Here is a 19,083-nt window from a genome sequence, read left to right on the forward strand (position 1 = left end):
GAGCAGGAGTTTATTGATAAACAGAACCATCACCAGGGTATTATTCAAAATAACAGATACAATTGAACAGTTTCAGGTATTTTTACAGGTGTATAAAGCTACCATGTGATATTCACTTCTTAAAACACTGGAACGTCATTTTGACCGTTTTTGGAATTTACATTGCAGTCCGTGTGTTTAAGATACAGAGCTGTGCTTTCCTGACCTTTCCTAAACATATGTACTAATTCCCCTGAATAGCGGAGCTGCAAAAACTAGAGAGATCAAATACTGTCACACCTATTCCGACCAGGAGCGGACAAATTAAAATATAAAACATATTATAACAATGACATGTTGTGATATTATTTGTATTGACTTGCAGTCATGTATTGAAGTTTGATTATATCAGTCTGCAGTCCTCAAGGGAGCGGTCTTCTGACATTTGTATTGTTTCAATAAGCCTCCTGATAGCCCAGCAGTAAGTGGACGCCCCCCTACAGCGTTCATGCTGTCGCCGGGACACAGCGGGTCAGCAGGTTGAGGAGGTACTCAGGACCTGTGTGATGAAGGGCATTGTAGGTGAGCAGGAGAATTTTGAAAGTAACCCTGAACTTTACAGGTGGCCAGTGCAGCTGGGCAAGGCGGGGGGTGATGTGTTCACGCTTTCACATCTGGACCCTGCCGGTGGCATTCTGAACTAGCTGCAGTCAGTTTATGTGACGGAAGACCACCATAGAGAGAGTTAAGAACATAATAAAGTTCACAAACGAGAGGAGGCCATTCGGCCGAGAGGAGACAAATGCATGACAGAGTATCTCCGCATCCAGGAGGGAAAGGTAGGGACGGACTTGTTTTGAAGGTGGTAGAAGGAAGATTTGACCACGGAGGAGATGTGGGCATCAAAGGAGAGGTTGCTGTCCAGAAGTACATCAATCAGCCTTGATAGCTCACAGCGCCTGGCTGTCTCGTCTGATCTGTGTTTTAGATGCACTCTGGTTACTAGAAGTGACTCATTTTTCTAAGACATTCATTATTGCTCCAATACACATTGAAAATGGATCATGGATAGCCCAGCAATCAGCCTGACAGCTCCCGGCGCCTGGCTCTCTGTTGATTATATCAGTCTGCATGTGTGCTTTGTTATGTAGGCACTGGAAACCCATTTATTTGAAATGTTTTTGATACTTATTTACGTATTTAACTCGTTTCAGTTGTACAGTTTTGTTTGTACATGATATACCTGTATATACACAAATTTATTTTCAAATATTTGTTCATTTCATTTGTTACCATTTTTTGAGGTTGTGCTTCATGTAATATGTCTGTATATAAACACATTTCTGTTCAAATGTCCGTTTATTTACAATGTAGCTTATTGATCCCAGAATCTCATCAAGCAGCTTCTTGAAGGATCCCAGGATGTCAGCTTCAACAACATTACTGGGGAGCTGGTTCCAGACCCTCACAATTCTCTGTGTAAAAAAGTGCCTCCTATTTTCTGTTCTGAATGCCCCTTTATCTAATCTCCATTTGTGACCCCTGGTCCTTGTTTCTTTTTTCAGGTCAAAGAAGTCCCCTGGGTCAACATTGTCTATACCTTTTAGGATTTTGAATGTTTGAATCAGATCGCTGCATAGTCTTCTTTGTTCAAGACTGAATAGATTCAATTCTTCTAGCCTGTCTGCATACGACATGCCTTTTAAACCCCGGGATAATTCTGGTTGCTCCCATGAATCTCAGAGATATCAGTAGCTTTAATCGTTTAATATCTTACACTTCTTTAAATTTTACCATAATCCGCAAAATGTAGAGAACATTAGTATACAATGTAATGCTAGCTTTCATCCCTCCACATCCCTCAAGAATAAACCTGTACCCTCTGCTAACTGACTGATAATTACAGATTGATCCCCGAAGTGAAATCCTCGGAGCTCATCTTTTCAGAAACAATACAAGAGGTTCTGCCGCTAACAGAAACAGAAGAGGTGACACAGGACAGCCCTGTCTTATTCCTCTTTGTAAGTGGAAATTGCTTGCCTGTCCCATTATAAAAATAAATGTTTGCTTGCTGTGTCTACACAAAGTCCTGATAACATTTAGAAAAGTATTGCCAAAATTGAAGATTTCTAGGTTTTTAAACATACATTCCAGTTCTATAGTGTCAAAGACTTTATAGAAATCTAAAACAAATATATATATTCATCTAAATCAAACTGCTCCCTGCAGTCCAAAATATGAGAGATGTCCGCCACTAACTCAGCCTGATTGCCGAGTTCCTGCTAAATTATCTATACAGAGTTTTAATCTTGAAGCAAAAATACACGGTAGGATTTTAAAATCTACTTTCAAGCGTGTTATTGGTCTCCAATTTTCAATTTAAGTCTTTTCAGGATGTAGGTAGCAATGTGATCCCATCTTGACACAGGGTAGGCGGTAGAGAGGCTTTTGTTAAAGAGTCTCTCTACGTGTTAGTTAATGGTTTGAGCAGAAGGTCTTGGAATTTTGTTTATCAAGTCAGGAATCAAACCATCAGGACCAGGTGCGTTATTATTTTTTAACTTATTTATTGACATTTTAACTTCCTCTGCACACATATCTGCATCACACATCAGCCTATCTTCATTAGAAAGCGTGGGCAATCTTATTTAAACATTCTGGACAGTCAGTATTTATATTTTGAGAAGAGTAAAGCTCTTTATAAAATATGTTTCAAAACCCTTAACTTTGTTCTCAGCATGACATTTACAATTGTTTATACGAAAGAGGAGTTATAGAAGTTTCCATTTTGCTGGGGATCGGACAGGGGCTCCCTTTGCTTTAGAACAGGGGTGTCAGACTCCAGTCCTCGAGGGCCGTAGGGTCTTCTGGTTTTCATTCCAACTTAAGCTCTCAATTAACATAACTGATCTAATTATTTGTTTAATTTGACTTGTTTAATATTTTTCAAGGTCTTTTACAGTTGATGGTTTTAAAAATGCACTTGATTCAAGGTACATGACCTATGAAACATTTTGAGGCCAGAAGAGAAGTGTTAAATGTGTCCAGTTAATCAAATCATCAGACCAATTAAGTAATTGAGAGCTCGGGTGGAACGAAAGCCAGAAGACACTGCAGCCCTCCAGGAGTTTGACACCCCAGCTTTAGATGCACAGAAATCATCTCATGTACATTTTAGCTCTGATAATTGTGCGTTGTCATTATCTGATATAGATACCTTTTCAGAAAGATGATTAATTTCTCTCACCATGTCAATGTGGTCACATTGTTGTTGTTGTTTAGATAGGTTTCTCTCACCATGTCAATGTGGTCACGTTGTTGTTGTTATTTAGATAGGTTTCTCTCACCATGTCAATGTGGTCACGTTGTTGTTGTTGTTTAGATAGGTTTCTCTCACCATGTCAATGTGGTCACGTTGTTGTTGTTGTTTAGATAGGTTTCTCTCACCATGTCAATGTGGTCACGTTGTTGTTGTTGTTTAGATAGGTTTCTCTCACCATGTCAATGTGGTCACGTTGTTGTTGTTTAGATAGGTTTCTCTCACCATGTCAATGTGGTCACGTTGTTGTTGTTGTTTAGATAGGTTTCTCTCATCATGTCAATGTGGTCACGTTGTTGTTGTTGTTTAGATAGGTTTCTCTCACCATGTCAATGTGGTCACGTTGTTGTTGTTATTTAGATAGGTTTCTCTCACCATGTCAATGTGGTCACGTTGTTGTTGTTGTTTAGATAGGTTTCTCTCACCATGTCAATGTGGTCACGTTGTTGTTGTTGTTTAGATAGGTTTCTCTCACCATGTCAATGTGGTCACGTTGTTGTTGTTTAGATAGGTTTCTCTCACCATGTCAATGTGGTCACGTTGTTGTTGTTTAGATAGGTTTCTCTCACCATGTCAATGTGGTCACGTTGTTGTTGTTTAGATAGGTTTCTCTCACCATGTCAATGTGGTCACGTTGTTGTTGTTGTTTAGATAGGTTTCTCTCACCATGTCAATGTGGTCACGTTGTTGTTGTTTAGATAGGTTTCTCTCACCATGTCAATGTGGTCACGTTGTTGTTGTTTAGATAGGTTTCTCTCACCATGTCAATGTGGTCACGTTGTTGTTGTTGTTTAGATAGGTTTCTCTCACCATGTCAATGCGGTCACGTTGTTGTTGTTATTTAGATAGGTTTCTCTCACCATGTCAATGTGGTCACGTTGTTGTTGTTGTTTAGATAGGTTTCTCTCACCATGTCAATGTGGTCACGTTGTTGTTGTTGTTTAGATAGGTTTCTCTCACCATGTCAATGTGGTCACGTTGTTGTTGTTTAGATAGGTTTCTCTCACCATGTCAATGTGGTCACGTTGTTGTTGTTGTTTAGATAGGTTTCTCTCACCATGTCAATGTGGTCACGTTGTTGTTGTTTAGATAGGTTTCTCTCACCATGTCAATGTGGTCACGTTGTTGTTGTTTAGATAGGTTTCTCTCACCATGTCAATGTGGTCACGTTGTTGTTGTTGTTTAGATAGGTTTCTCTCACCATGTCAATGTGGTCACGTTGTTGTTGTTGTTTAGATAGGTTTCTCTCACCATGTCAATGTGGTCACGTTGTTGTTGTTGTTTAGATAGGTTTCTCTCACCATGTCAATGTGGTCACGTTGTTGTTGTTTAGATAGGTTTCTCTCACCATGTCAATGTGGTCACGTTGTTGTTGTTTAGATAGGTTTCTCTCACCATGTCAATGTGGTCACGTTGTTGTTGTTATTTAGATAGGTTTCTCTCACCATGTCAATGTGGTCACGTTGTTGTTGTTATTTAGATAGGTTTCTCTCACCATGTCAATGTGGTCACGTTGTTGTTTAGATAGGTTTCTCTCACCATGTCAATGTGGTCACGTTGTTGTTGTTGTTTAGATAGGTTTCTCTCACCATGTCAATGTGGTCACGTTGTTGTTGTTGTTTAGATAGGTTTCTGCTTGATTTCTCATTTCATTTCTCTCACCATGTCAATGTCGTCACGTTGTTGTTGTTTAGACCATGTCTGGATGGGATCGGATGATAAGCTGCACCAGTGGTTTTTAAACTGGGGTATGCAAGCTCTAGTCAGGGGGTACACGAGAAAAATCCTGTAATGGCGGACATTGTATTTTTTTACCACGTTGTAGTACTTTGTGACTTAGCAATGGAATCAACAAAGTTGAATCTCCTTTCAAATAAACCCACAGTCGTACTGGTGTATGTTTCCTTTCTGTTGGGCGAGGTGAACTCTATAAACACCCAGCTGACTGCTGACAGTGCGTTGAGCGCACACATGACTCATTTACATATCTGAATAGCAGGGCGGTGCTTCTGCAGTCTGTGGGCTAAAAAAAACTAAACTTAAAGATTGTCATTGTATGATGTTGCTTCTTTTAAAAATGTTAAGTATTTACAACATAAGTTTTCTGGAGTTTAAATGTCCAGTGTTAGTGTGTAATCAGTTCAGTGTTTTATCTATGTTTATGTTTTTAAATAACAGTATTATTGAGCTGAGCAGGCAGTTGGGCCGTCCTACTTTAGACAGTGAAATCACTCACGTGTTCTGCACTGGAGAGACACGACTGTTATCTTTACTTGCAATGCTTTTATGTGTCTTTTTCATTATTAATTAATTCGTTGAAGAACTCCTTTGTCGTGTGAGTGCATTACCCTACGCCTCCACACCAGTAATTATTACTAAATCAGCAAGCTTTAATTGTCTTACAGCTGATTAACATGAACAGACGACTGCACTTAACACTTTAACATGGAAGCATTTTGCTAAGTCATTTTTGACTGCATGATATAAATATCCCCTTTCTACTTTCAACAAATTAGCTTTTGGAAATAGTCACTTCAAAACTATGTGCTTATTCCTGCTGGATTCGACACCGCACAAGACACACACACAGCATTTTACATTGTCTCAGCTCAAGTGTTCAACGATAACATTGAGTTCAATGAAAATAAATTAATAAATCCTTCCCTATATTTGTAACTTTTTAAAAAGGTTTTATGCAGTATAACAGTCCTGTCTGTTTTCTCTACACTGTGCATTTGTTGGAAGAAAGACATGACTTTTGTTGACAGTTAATTTCTGATTTTCTTTTAGTTTGGTTTTTCAGAAGCATAACCTGTTTTTGGACTCTTAATTTGGACTCGTTTCAGCATACTTATTGGAGTCTGGGTTTTGAGATAATTATACATAGCATTTTTAGTTGGTGCATTTGCACCGCGGTTCACTCATTTGATTCTGTTTGTTTTAAACAGCAGTTTTTCATTTACAGTCCTTGGCTAAACTCTAGCCCCTCCTCCTTCCCTGTGTTCCTTCTGAGTCACCAAATCGAGGCGCTTTTGTTTTTTTGTTTTTTTTAGGCCCGCTGTAGCAAGGTGCCCGCCCCTTTTATTTATTTAAAAAAACATTTTAAACACTCCTTCCCCCCCCCAAAAAATAAAAAAATAATTTAAAAAAAACCCCACTCCCGCAGTACTGTCTCTCTCCTGGTGGTGGCGCTGTATCCCACTTCTAGACACCATGCGCCTCATTTACTAAAGGTTCTTAAAAGTAGCCATAAGTTAACACAATCCCGTAACACACGTCTTAAAACTATAAATAAGCTGGTATTTAATAATGTGGATGCCGTTTATTAAGACGTGTGCTATAGGAATCATTATTAGCATATTAAGACTTATCACAGAAGATAAGGCGCGTGCGACTTAACGAAATGACGACATAGGGGCCACTGACTATAAAGGAATGAGCAGAGATTGAGATCCGCAGTTGTCAGTTCTTGACTTTTACTAAATCTATGTATTAAATACTCTATAATAAGAACATAAGAACATAAGAAAGTTTACAAACAAGAGGAGGCCATTCAGCCCATCTTGCTTGTTTGGTTGTTAGTAGCTTACTGATCCCAGAATCTCATCAAGCAGCTTTTTGAAGGATCCCAGGGTGTCAGCTTCAACAACATTACTGGGGAGTTGGTTCCAGACCCTCACAATTCTCTGTGTAAAAAAGTGCCTCCTATTTTCTGTTCTGAATGCCCCTTTATCTAATCTCCATTTGTGACCCCTGGTCCTTGTTTCTTTTTTCAGGTCAAAAAAGTCCCCTGGGTCGACATTGTCTATACCTTTTAGGATTTTGAATGCTTGAATCAGATCACCGCGTAGTCTTCTTTGTTCAAGACTGAATAGATTCAATTCTTTTAGCCTGTCTGCATACGACATGCCTTTTAAATCTGGGATAATTCTGGTCGCTCTTCTTTGCACTCTTTCTAGAGCAGCAATATCCTTTTTGTAACGAGGTGACCAGAACTGAACACAATATTCTAGGTGAGGTCTTGACCGGAGGGTTGTGGGTCTGGGCTCTTGACCGGAGGGTTGTGGGTTCAATCCCCGGTGGGGACACTGCTGCTGTACCCTTGAGCAAGGTACTTTACCTAGATTGCTCCAGTAAAAAAACCCAACTGTATAAATGGGTAATTGTATGTAAAAATAATGTGATATCTTGTAAGTCGCCCTGGATAAGGGCGTCTGCTAAGAAATAAATTATTTAAGATGGGGGTACGGGGCCTAAAAAGTTTGAAAACCACTGAGCTGCACTTGTGTGGGCTGTCTTGATGATTTCTTGCGTAATCAGTGAATCATTTCTGAAAGATGCGAATGCTTCTGTCTTTAATGTCATCAGGATCTTAGAAAGCCCTTGAATGTGTAAACGCCAGCGTCGACACCATCATTCAGCAGCTAACGCTCTCTGGTGAGCTTGTTAGAACCGTTACACCCCCCCTATTCCTGCTTGGTGTTTGAAGAGGGTCATTTCCAACTCCTATTCCTGCTCCAGTGTCACTAAATCTGATTGTGGGCACAACAGTAAACGCAAGTTATTTAATGAGCAACTTCTATCAAGTCAAACCTGTCTCAACAGCTGCCTGTGTAAAGAACTACAGCTCCCAGCATCCCTCACTGTTACTGCCGGTGCTAAGGCATGCTGGGAGCTGGAGTTTTTATTCAGATTCTGTCTCCAGCAGAGTTGTCAGTGTAAACACACACTTATACTGCAGTATGAACGGTCACTGTATAAAGAACTACAGCTCCCAGGATCCCTGACTGTGAGTGCCATTGCTGAGGCATGCTGGGAGTTGGAGTTTTCATGACTCACCGTGATGCAGGCTTGAGCCTCGATCCCGCAGAGCAGCACAGACCTAGCTCCGCCCCCGGCCCCACCTCCTCCCAGCGCAGCCTCGATCTCGGGGGTCAGCATTGAGAACGACGTCTTGGAGAAAGTGGGGACCCCCTGCGCCCCCAACTCAGGAACCGTGGGGCCCAGGCCCCTGGGGTACTGCTCTGAGACAATAGCAGGGACCCCTAGAATACGAGAGGCCTGGGAGAGATGAGAGGAGAGAGGGGAGAGGAGAGAGGGGAGAGAATGGGAGCGAGAGGAGGGAGGGGAGAGGAGCAGCGCGAGAGGGGAGAGGGGAGAGATCTTGTTAATTTTATTGACTAATTGCTTCGGCACAGACCCACACACACACAGAGAAACACACTGATAGAAACACACACACACACAGGCACACAGAGACACACACACTGCAATGCAGTTCCGAGTCTCACCTGTAGGAGTCTGGCTGCATTGGACACAATGTCCCCAAAGTGGACGATATGTGGACGGAATTTCTCCTGCAGGTCACAGAGCAGGAGGATTGTCCCCTGAGGAGACAGACGTCCACGAGACATCGAGACACTGAGAGACTGTGAGAGAGGGAGCGAGAGAGAGTTTTATTGATGTTCCTAATGTTTATATTGTACTTTGTAACTGCTTTCGCAATACTGCTGATGTTGTCATGTTAATAAAGCAATTTGAATCTGTAAGACAGAGGAGAGAAGAGGGACAGAGAGGAGAGAGGAGAGAGGGAGAGAGAGGAGAGAGGGAGACAGAAACAGAGCGCGTGCGAGAGAGAGGAGAGATGGAAAGAGGGAGCAGTAATAGCTGCAGAGTTTGTAGCATCCTGCCACAGGGACACACAGCAGACGAGTTCAACTAGGGATGTCACAGTATCAAATTTTGACGGTATGGTAACCGTCAAAAAATATACCACGGTTATCGTCGTACCGCGGTATACTGTCATTTTTTTGTAATCCGTTTTTAAATGACTATTTAAAGAAATACACTCAAGTCAAGTTATTTTTTTAACAATAAAACTACGTTTATCAGTTTGGATGGCATCCTATTAGTTAAGAAAAGTGTTACCTAGCAATAGCCAATCGAGAGCGTTTTAGGACATGCAGTGCCTGTCCCCTGATCTCTCAGCAGAGTGCAAAACTTAATGATGAGAAGACGGCTCCTGCAAATTGTTTTTTTAATTTGGCCTGCATGTTAACAGCAACGAACACAAAGGAAAGATGAAAAGTTAAGGAGGGTATGACACCATTGCACAGTTAAGAGGACTTTTTTATTTTTCTTTTTTAAATGGGAATAAAATTGTATTCATTTTTTAATACATAAAACCAAAATCCCTACAACACTATCAACGCTAGGAGACGGCAACATCTTTACAATACCGTTTAAAATAAAAACAATACAAATGCCTGTAGCAGTTATATAGGAGTAAATATAGACTTTGATTGTCTGCATTGGTGTGTGCTTACTGCGTTTCTCTTGACTGATACGATAGATAATAGATGCTGTTACTTCTTTGGTTTGGTAAATGAATAGGAAAGGCAGTGATGAATGTTACAGTGGTTTGTTCTTGCTGATATTTTCGAGTATTTGTTTTTCATTTACTGACAATCACGTTTGTTTAGTAAGGTACTTTAAATATGACGTCACTTATTTAATAGCCTACTCAGATAATCTCATGAATGGCAGTTTTCAGAACTTGAGATGTCTGTGTTAATTTTGACATGCAGTCATTATTCTCATATCTTACACTGACCATGTATTTGTTTGAAGTAAATGTATTGTAGCGATCTCGGTCCCCGCAGGCAGGCTCATCGCACACAGGCGGAGGGCGGGCGTGAACCCGGGTCCTCTCGCACTAAAGCATAGCGCCGATACCGCTGTACAAGAGAGCCGGCTCCCTTGCAAGGAGCGTATATCAGGCTTATGTCTCTGTGTGTGATTAGGTCACCTACCAGCCCTGCTGCTGCCTTCCCCCCTGCACGCTACACTATGTTCTCTAGTATGCTTGTGTATTTGTACCTGTGGTTATTATTGCTGGTTATTTACAATGAACACAGTGAACATGGCAATAATGTGGGCAGCTGTGTGTTACTTTTTAGTGTAATTGTGATTCTAACTGTAATTACTGCAGCGTAATTGAAAGTGTAATTGTAATTGAACAAATGCGGGCAATAAAAATGTGCATTATAAATATCATATGGGAGATAGTGAAATTGAAGAAGGGAACTATGAAAAAGACCTAGGAGTTTATGTTGACTCAGAAATGTCTTCATCTAGACAATGTGGGGAAGCTATAAAAAAAGGCTAACAAGATGCTTGGATATATTGTGAGAAGTGTTGAATTTAAATCAAGGGAAGTAATGTTAAAACTTTACAATGCATTAGTAAGACCTCACCTAGAATATTGTGTTCAGTTCTGGTCACCTCGTTACAAAAAGGATATTGCTGCTCTAGAAAGAGTGCAAAGAAGAGCAACCAGAATTATCCCGGGTTTAAAAGGCATGTCGTATGCAGACAGGCTAAAAGAATTGAATCTATTCAGTCTTGAACAAAGAAGACTACGCGGCGATCTGATTCAAACATTCAAAATCCTAAAAGGTATAGATAATGTCAACCCGGGGGACTTCTTTGACTTGAAAAAAGAAACAAGGACCAGGGGTCACAAATGGAGATTAGATAAAGAGGCATTCAGAACAGAAAATAGGAGGCACTTTTTTACACAGAGAATTGTGAGGGTCTGGAACCAACTCCCCAGTAATGTTGTTGAAGCCGACACCCTGGGATCCTTCAAGAAGCTGCTTGATGAGATTCTGGGATCAATAAGCTACTAACAACCAAACGAGCAAGATGGGCTGAATGGCCTCCTCTCGTTTGTGAACTTTCTTATGTTCTTTCTTATGTTCTTATGTTCTTAAAATAGCATTGGAATTGGCATCACAATTTGAGCAAACGAGTACTTTTAGTTTAAACTTTAAAGACCATTTTAATGTTATTGTTTATGATACCACACAATGCACCTGTCCTTCGGTAATCTGGGACACAGACGTCACTTTAAAATAAGGACATGAAAGTCATGTAATAATTATAAGCGCCGATTTCTACTCACATCCGTGCTTTCCAGTCAAAGACCTTCTCGCTGCGGGTCGAACGAAGGCGAGGCTATCAAAACCAGCAGCCAATAAACACCAGCTTCCCAGCTCGTCAACCGATCCCATTGGCCGTTGCCCCGGTGACTGTAACGCCCCCTGTTTTAGCCTTCAAACTATGGGCAACTGAAGCCAGCGAGGGCACCGCCATTAGACCAATGTGGGCAACCAATCAAAGTGCGGCTCAGGCTACGCCTTTTGGGCAGTATCGGCTTCACCACCGCGGTTCCCACGGGTTTGTTTTGCCCTCACTCAAGATGTCGGAGAGCGCAGACTCGTCTGCAGAGCCGAGTGCGGAGACTGCTACGGTGGAGGAGACGGCGGGGAGCGCGGACGAAAAGAAGAAAAGTAAGGTCCATTTTACCGGCTACACACACTCGAGGTAGTCCAACCCCGAATCAATCTCTTTATAAAGCGAGGCGAGACGCGATCTGTGGTCGGAACAGCTCGTTTCCGCATAAAATGAAGGCACACGGGTATCTGACACGGCGTTGAGCTATTAATCAGAAGAGCTGTTTGCAGGTTTAATGGCAAATCGCTGTGTCTGAGCGGGCTGGGAGGCGGTTTAGGGAATCGACATCAAAACAAGCCCGATTTTTCAGATTTGTGTTTGGTGTGTTTTGTCGGCTCTGACATATATTCATGTTTTTGTTTACCAGTCTTTGGGGTCGTCACTTGTGAGCTACAAGAAACCGGGACCCCCGAACTGAAGGCGTGGTTGAAAGTGAAAACTCTCTATAAATCCTATCGTCATACCACAACATTGATAGCATTACTATAGTTAAGGTGGCCACATGGCTCCGTGTCCAGCGGGACAGGTCAGGCTTTTCAACTCGCAACCCAGTGCATTCTGGTACGTGTTACCTGTCTCAGGTAACACATTCTTTCCAGTGAGAAGCAGGACTACGCTTACCAGAATGCATCGGGTTGTGAGTTGAAAAGTCTGAACTGTCCCGGTGAACACGGAGCCATGTGGTCACCTTACCTATAATATTGACAGTCAATTCGTATTGTGCCGTGTCAGTTGCAGTAATAGTATCATGATTGATCTAACGGGTCACATTGATAACAGTACTACTGTAGTATTGACAAGCAATTCAAATTGTGTGTGTTATTGCAGTAATAGGCAGCAGTGTGGAGTAGTGTTTAGGGCTCTGGACTCTTGACCGGAGGGTTGTGGGTTCAATCCCCAGTGGGGGACACTGCTGCTGTACCCTTGAGCAAGGTACTTTACCTAGATTGCTCCAGTAAAAACCCAACTGTATAAATGGGGAATTGTATGTAAAAATAATGTGATATCTGTATAATGTGAAATAATGTGATATCTTGTAACAATTGTAAGTCGCCCTGGATAAGGGCGTCTGCTAAGAAATAAATAAATAATAATAATAATAAAAATATTATCTGGATTTATCTAACAGGTCACATTGATAATGTTCGTGCACAGTCTGTACCTGGTATTCTGTATGTTACTGCATGCTCTTTCCAATCCTCTCTCCTCTAGTTGATATCTTATTGAAGGCGGTTGGTGACGCTCCTATCATGAAGACTAAGAAGTGGTCTGTGGAGAGGAGCCGCACAGTGCAGGCACTCGGGCTCTTCATCAAGAAATTCCTTAAACTAGAACCAGCGGAGCAACTGGTCAGTGTGGGAGAGTGTGTGTCTCTGTGTCTGTGACTCTGTGTCTCTCAGCGTGTGTGTGTGTCTCTCTGTGTCTGTGACTCTGTGTCTCTCAGCGTGTGTGTGTGTGTCTCTGTGACTCTGTGTCTCTCAGCGTGTGTGTGTGTGTCTCTGTGTCTGTGACTCTGTGTCTCTCAGTGTGTGTGTGTGTGTCTGTGTCTGTGACTCTGTGTCTCTCAGTGTGTGTGTGTGTGTCTCTGTGTCTGTGACTCTGTGTCTCTCAGTGTGTGTGTGTGTGTCTCTGTGTCTGTGACTCTGTGTCTCTCAGTGTGTGTGTGTGTCTGTGTCTGTGACTCTGTGTCTCTCAGTGTGTGTGTGTGTGTCTGTGACTGTGTCTCTCTGTGTGTGTGTCTGTGTCTGTGACTCTGTGTCTCTCAGTGTGTGTGTGTGTGTCTCTGTGTCTGTGACTCTGTGTCTCTCAGCGTGTGTGTGTGTGTCTCTGTGTCTGTGACTCTGTGTCTCTCAGTGTGTGTGTGTGTGTCTCTGTGACTCTGTGTCTCTCAGCGTGTGTGTGTGTGTGTCTCTGTGTGTGTCTCAGTGTGTGTCAGTGTTTGTCCCTCAGTGTGTGTGTTTGTGTCTCAGTGTTTGTGTGTCAGTGTGTGTGTGTGTGTGTGCGTGTCAGTGTTTGTGCCGCAGTGTATGTGTGTGTCTCAGTGTGTGTGTCAGTGTTTGTGTCTCAGTGTGTGTGTCTTGTCTGTAAGTCACTGTTTTGATGAAGAAGTTAGTCAATAAAATTAACGAGATCTCTTCCCCTCCCCTCCCCTCCCCTCTCTCTCAGTTTATCTATGTGAATCAGTCCTTTGCTCCCTCCCCTGATCAGGAGGTGGGGACCCTGTTTGAGGTGAGTTCAGAGTCATTCACTGCAATTCCAGTCTAATTCCAGTCTATCTGCAGTTGAACCTGGGCACAGCCCTGCATTGTAATGTGCATACGCTCACACTCTGTGGTTGAGAGTCATTCCAGTCTATCTGCAGTTGAACCTGGGCGCAGCCCTGCATTGTAATGTGCATACGCACACACTCTGTGGTTGAGAGTCATTCCAGTCTATCTGCAGTTGAACCTGGGCACAGCCCTGCATTGTAATGTGCATACGCACACACTCTGTGGTTGAGAGTCATTCCAGTCTATCTGCAGTTGAACCTGGGCACAGCCCTGCATTGTATTTGTAATTCTAATGATCATGCACTCGACCGAGTCCAGTTATTATATTGTTCATATCAAATATAGAATGGCTTATATCAGTAATAGGATTAAATGTTCAGACAGTTTGCTGTAGCTGTGATGTGTTACACACACCACCGAGCCAGTGCTAGGCCATGCACGCGGTGCTGTGTTACACGGGGGGGACTAGCCTGGGGGGGGGGCATAAAATCATAACATTTGTACACCTTGTCCATTGTGTAAATCAGCAATTTGAATGGTTGATATCAGAAATTATATTTTTTCATATCAACAGTTCTATTTTTGATATCAAACATGCATACTAATGAACATCCTGTCAGCATTTTGTAAGTCAAAAATGAATATTTACAACAAAACATGACTGCAGAGTGGCTGATATCAGAGAGGGAGGATTACATGTTAAAAGGATTTGCCATAAGAACGAGCACTCCGCTGTAAAAACAAAAAAGAAGATTGAACTCACTTCATAAGAAAGTTTACAAACGAGAGGAGGCCATTCAGCCCATCTTGCTCGTTTGGTTGTTAGTAGCTTATTGATCCCAGAATCTCATCAAGCAGCTTCTTGAAGGATCCCAGGGTGTCAGCTTCAACAACATTACTGGGGAGTTGGTTCCAGACTCTCACATGCCTAGATATAAAGAGAATTCTGGTTGCTCTTCTTTGCACTCTTTCTAGAGCAGCAATATCCTTTTTGTAACAAGGTGACCAGAACTGAACACAATATTCTAGGTGAGGTCTTACTAATGCATTGTAAAGTTTTAACATTACTTCCCTTGATTTAAATTCAGCACTTCTCACAATATATCCGAGCATCTTGTTGGCCTTTTTTATAGCTTCCCCACATTGTCTAGATGAAGACATTCTGAGTCAACATAAACTCCTAGGTCTTTTTCATAGTTCCCTTCTTCAATTTCAGTATCTCCCATATGATATTTATAATGCACATTTTTATTGCCTGCATGCAGTACTTTACACTTTTCTCTATTAAATGTCATTTGCCATGTGTCTGCCCAGTTCTGAATGCTGTCTAGATCATTTTGAATGACCTTTGCTGCTGCAACAGTGTTTGCCACTCCTCCTATTTTTGTGTCGTCTGCAAATTTAACAAGTTTGCTTACTATACCAGAATCTAAATCATTGATGTAGATTAGGAATAGCAGAGGACCTAATACTGATCCCTGTGGAACACCACTGGTTACCTCGCTCCATTTTGAGGTTTCTCCTCTAATCAGTACTTTCTGTTTTCTACCTGTTAACCACTCCCTAATCCATGTGCATGCATTTCCTTGAATCCCTACTGCGTTCAGTTTGAGAATTAATCTTTTATGCGGGACTTTGTCAAAAGCTTTCTGGAAATCTATATAAACCATGTTGTATACTTTGCAGTTATCCATTGTCGATGTTGCATCCTCAAAAAAATCAAGCAGGTTAGTTAGACACGATCTCCCTTTCCTAAAACCATGCTGACTGTCTCCAAGGATACTGTTACCATATAGGTGATTTTCCATTTTTGGATCTCATTACATTGCTACAGGAACCTGGCAGCCGGTTTAGTCTGCTTCCTGTAAATGACTGAACTCACTTCCTGTTACACTGCATGTCTTCAACCAGAAAGACAGCAGCAGCTTCAAAGATGGGAAAAACATTTCTGCTAAAGATCGCTCTGTCCAGTACAAGAAGGGGACAGTTCACGTGTCTGTTGTATAATACAAGTGATCCGTTTTGAATGTGACCGTGCTGTTTAGTTCACTGGTCTGTTGTTATTTATATTTGCATGTATCTATGTTTTGTATTTTTTTTTTTTCGATAATTCACTGATGGTGGCAGTAGAATATCTTTAGGGGATGTAAAAAAAAAAAGCTCAAATTCTAGGATTTTAGCATTACCTGAAAAAACAGCAAAGCGTTTCAATATTTAGGAACGTTTGTTGTGTAATAACTCTGGAGAAAATGATCCACTGTGAATGTGGCATGCTTTAATAAATATATGTTTAATCGTGAAATATCATGTTCTTTATAGACAAGGAAATGCCATGAAATTTACTGTGAAAAAACTACAGCCCTAATTATGAAAACAAATGAATAAAGATCTCTCTCCCTCCCCCTTCCTTCTCTCCTCTCCTCTCCCCTCTCTCTTGCCCTCCCCTTCTCTCTTCTCTCTCCCCTCCCCTCCCCTCTCCTCTCCTCTCTCTCTCTCTCTCGCCCTCCCTTCTCTCTCCTCTCCCCTCTCTCCTCTCCCCTCTCTCCTCTCCTCTCTTCTCCCCACTCTCCTCTCCTCTCCTCTCTCTCTCGCCCTCCCTTCTCTCCCCTCTCTCCTCTCCCCTCTCTCCTCTCCTCTCCTCTCTCTCTCGCCCTCCCTTCTCTCCCCTCTCTCCTCTCCCCACTCTCCTCTCCTCTCTCTCTCTCGCCCTCCCCTCTCTCCCCTCTCCTCTCCTCTCTCTCTCGCCCTCCCTTCTCTCCTCTCCTCTCTCTCCTCTCCCCTCTCTCCTCTCCCCTCTCTTCTCTCCCCTCTCCTCCTCTCTCTCTCTCGCCCTCCCTTCTCTCCCCTCTCTCTCCTCTCCCCTCTCTCCTCTCCTCTCTTCTCCCCACTCTCCTCTCCTCTCCTCTCTCTCTCGCCCTCCCTTCTCTCCCCTCTCTCCTCTCCCCTCTCTCCTCTCCTCTCCTCTCTCTCTCGCCCTCCCTTCTCTCCCCTCTCTCCTCTCCCCACTCTCCTCTCCTCTCTCTCTCTCGCCCTCCCCTCTCTCCCCTCTCCTCTCTCTCTCGCCCTCCCTTCTCTCCTCTCCTCTCTCTCCTCTCCTCTCTCTCCTCTCCCCTCTCTCCTCTCCCCTCTCTTCTCTCCCCTCTCCTCCTCTCTCTCTCTCGCCCTCCCTTCTCTCCCCTCTCTCTCCTCTCCCCTCTCTCCCCTCCTCTCTTCTCTCCCCTCTCCCCTCTCCCCTCTCCTCTCCTCTCCTCTCTCTCTCTCGCCCTCCCTTCTCTCCCCTCTCTCTCCTCTCCCCTCTCTCCTCTCCTCTCCTCTCTCTCAGTGTTTCGGCAGTGATGGGAAGCTGGTTCTTCATTACTGTAAGTCCCAGGCTTGGGGGTGAAGTTAGGAGGACGGACCCATTTCCTGTCCATCACAACAGCACTTCCTTCCTGCCTGTAAAGTGGAAAAGGGGGAGGGGCTACCTAGACACAAGCCCCGCCCATTGCCACCCCAAGAATGGAGTCAAAAATATAAACTGAGAAAAAACTCAAAGAAACTGAAGAAAATTCAAGAATTAGACATCTTTGTAAATTCAACACTGTTGACTGTTTCATAATTATGGAGTTAATAAACTTATTTGTTTTCTTAGTTTGTATATATTTTTTTTCACTGCTCAATCTGTGTTGCTTTGACTGTGAGTTCAGGAGCTGCTCTTCAGTTCTAGCTGCGCTGCCATAGCTATTGTATTGTGAATCGGTACAGCCCTGGCTAGGACTACAGCTCCCAGCATGCCTCTGCACCCGCGGCAATGCTGAGGGATGCTGGGAGCTGTAGTTCTTTAACTGCAATGCGCTGGGCTGGGCTGTATTACATTGTTTTTGCTCAGTCTGTGTCGCTTTGACTGTGAGTTCAGGAGCTGCTCTTCAGTTCTAGCTGCGCTGCCATAGTTATTGTATTGTGAATCGCTACAGCCCTGGCTAGGACTACAGCTCCCAGCATGCCTCTGCACCCGCGGCAATGGTGAGGGATGCTGGGAGCTGTAGTTCTTTAACTGCAATGCGCTGGGCTGGGCTGTATTACATTGTTTTTGCTCAGTCTGTGTTGCTTTGACTGTGAGTTCAGGAGCTGCTCTTCAGTTCTAGCTGCACCACAGGCTAGATCAGTCACAGTGTCTTTATAGAAGAACCAGGGCCATCTTCTGATCTGACACTTTGGATCAAAGCTTGCTGACATTACGCTCGCTGTGCACTAGATGGCGCTATCACTAATATAAAGATGATCTAGCGAGCCCAGGGGTGGGCAAACTTCCACACCTAACGAGCCACATGCCAACATTCTGGTAATACAAACTGGAAAACATGAGCAAGACATTTTAAATACTAGCATTGTTTTAAGTATTTTTTAATTCTGAACATAAAGGATCTTACTCTGTGCAGCAGTTGTTATCGCTGGACACTAGGTGGCAGTAAAACACACGAGAACATTGCAGAGGCTTGCAGCCCAGCTTCTGTGTAATTTTGATTAGACGGTAGAGCTACAGTGTATTAACTTAATTTTCCATTATTTCTGTTTATTCTGTATGTATTACGCATTTTAAATAAAATATATTCAGTTATTATGGAGCAAAATGTGATCACTTTTTTTGTATGACTGCTGTGTGTATGAAATACTTTTGAAAGCTTCGTGGATTGTATTTATTTCGAAAGGGATTACAGTACCTGCTCATGACGAGACATAAGCTATGCAAATATAATATTAATTTTAGACCAGCAATACAACATCAATCAATCAATCAATCAACAATGGAGTAGTGTAAAAAACAGTGTGGAGTAGTGGTTAGGGCCCCTGACCTTTGACCGGAGGGTCGTGGGTTCAATCCCAGGTGGGGGACACTGCTGCTGTACCCTTGAGCAAGGTACTTTACCTAGATTGCTCCAGTAAAAAACCCAACTGTATAAATGGGGAATTGTATATCAAAAATAATGTGATATCTTGTAACAATTGTAAGTCGCCCTGGATAAATGCATAATACATGATGGAGTAGCAACAACACAGCAGCTGGTATCAGGCTTAAACAGCATGGAAAGCAAGAGAGAACAGGTGGGTCTTGAGGGTTGATTTAAAGCGAGCGACGGTGGGAGCATCACGCACCAAAGCTGGGAGAGAGTTCCAGGGAGTCGGAGCCATGAAGCTAAACGAGCGTTCTGCAAGTGTGGTGCACTTTTGCTTGGGGAT

General features: G+C 42.8%; 2 protein-coding genes across 3 annotated transcripts in view; one reads left to right on the forward strand and one right to left on the reverse strand.

The window, feature by feature from the left end:
* The window catches only part of LOC117410187 (isochorismatase domain-containing protein 2), a 14,572-nt gene extending 2,885 nt beyond the window's left edge, over nucleotides 1-11,687 (reverse strand). Inside the window, exons 1-3 of one of the 2 annotated variants that reach the window (XM_034913479.2) lie at nucleotides 11,669-11,687; nucleotides 8,590-8,727; nucleotides 8,138-8,359 (exon numbers count right to left, since the gene is read on the reverse strand). In XM_034913479.2, coding sequence (XP_034769370.1) covers nucleotides 8,138-8,359; nucleotides 8,590-8,712 — 345 coding nt within the window. In that variant the 5' untranslated portion in view covers nucleotides 8,713-8,727; nucleotides 11,669-11,687. Of the gene's footprint in view, nucleotides 1-8,137; nucleotides 8,360-8,589; nucleotides 8,728-11,264; nucleotides 11,348-11,668 lie in introns of those variants that run through there. The other variant, XM_034016644.3, reaches the window with a different exon arrangement.
* Nucleotides 11,515-17,496, forward strand: LOC117966793 (ubiquitin-like protein ATG12). The gene is made up of 4 exons (XM_059018468.1): nucleotides 11,515-11,652; nucleotides 12,809-12,945; nucleotides 13,763-13,825; nucleotides 17,189-17,496. Exons 1-4 carry the CDS (start codon nucleotides 11,562-11,564, stop codon nucleotides 17,246-17,248), a joined length of 351 nt encoding a protein of 116 aa, XP_058874451.1. The 5' UTR covers nucleotides 11,515-11,561; the 3' UTR covers nucleotides 17,249-17,496.
* The last annotated feature ends 1,587 nt before the right edge of the window (nucleotides 17,497-19,083 follow it).

This window comes from Acipenser ruthenus, chromosome 60, assembly GCF_902713425.1.
Source record: "Acipenser ruthenus chromosome 60, fAciRut3.2 maternal haplotype, whole genome shotgun sequence".
Classification (NCBI taxonomy): Eukaryota; Metazoa; Chordata; class Actinopteri; order Acipenseriformes; family Acipenseridae; genus Acipenser; species Acipenser ruthenus.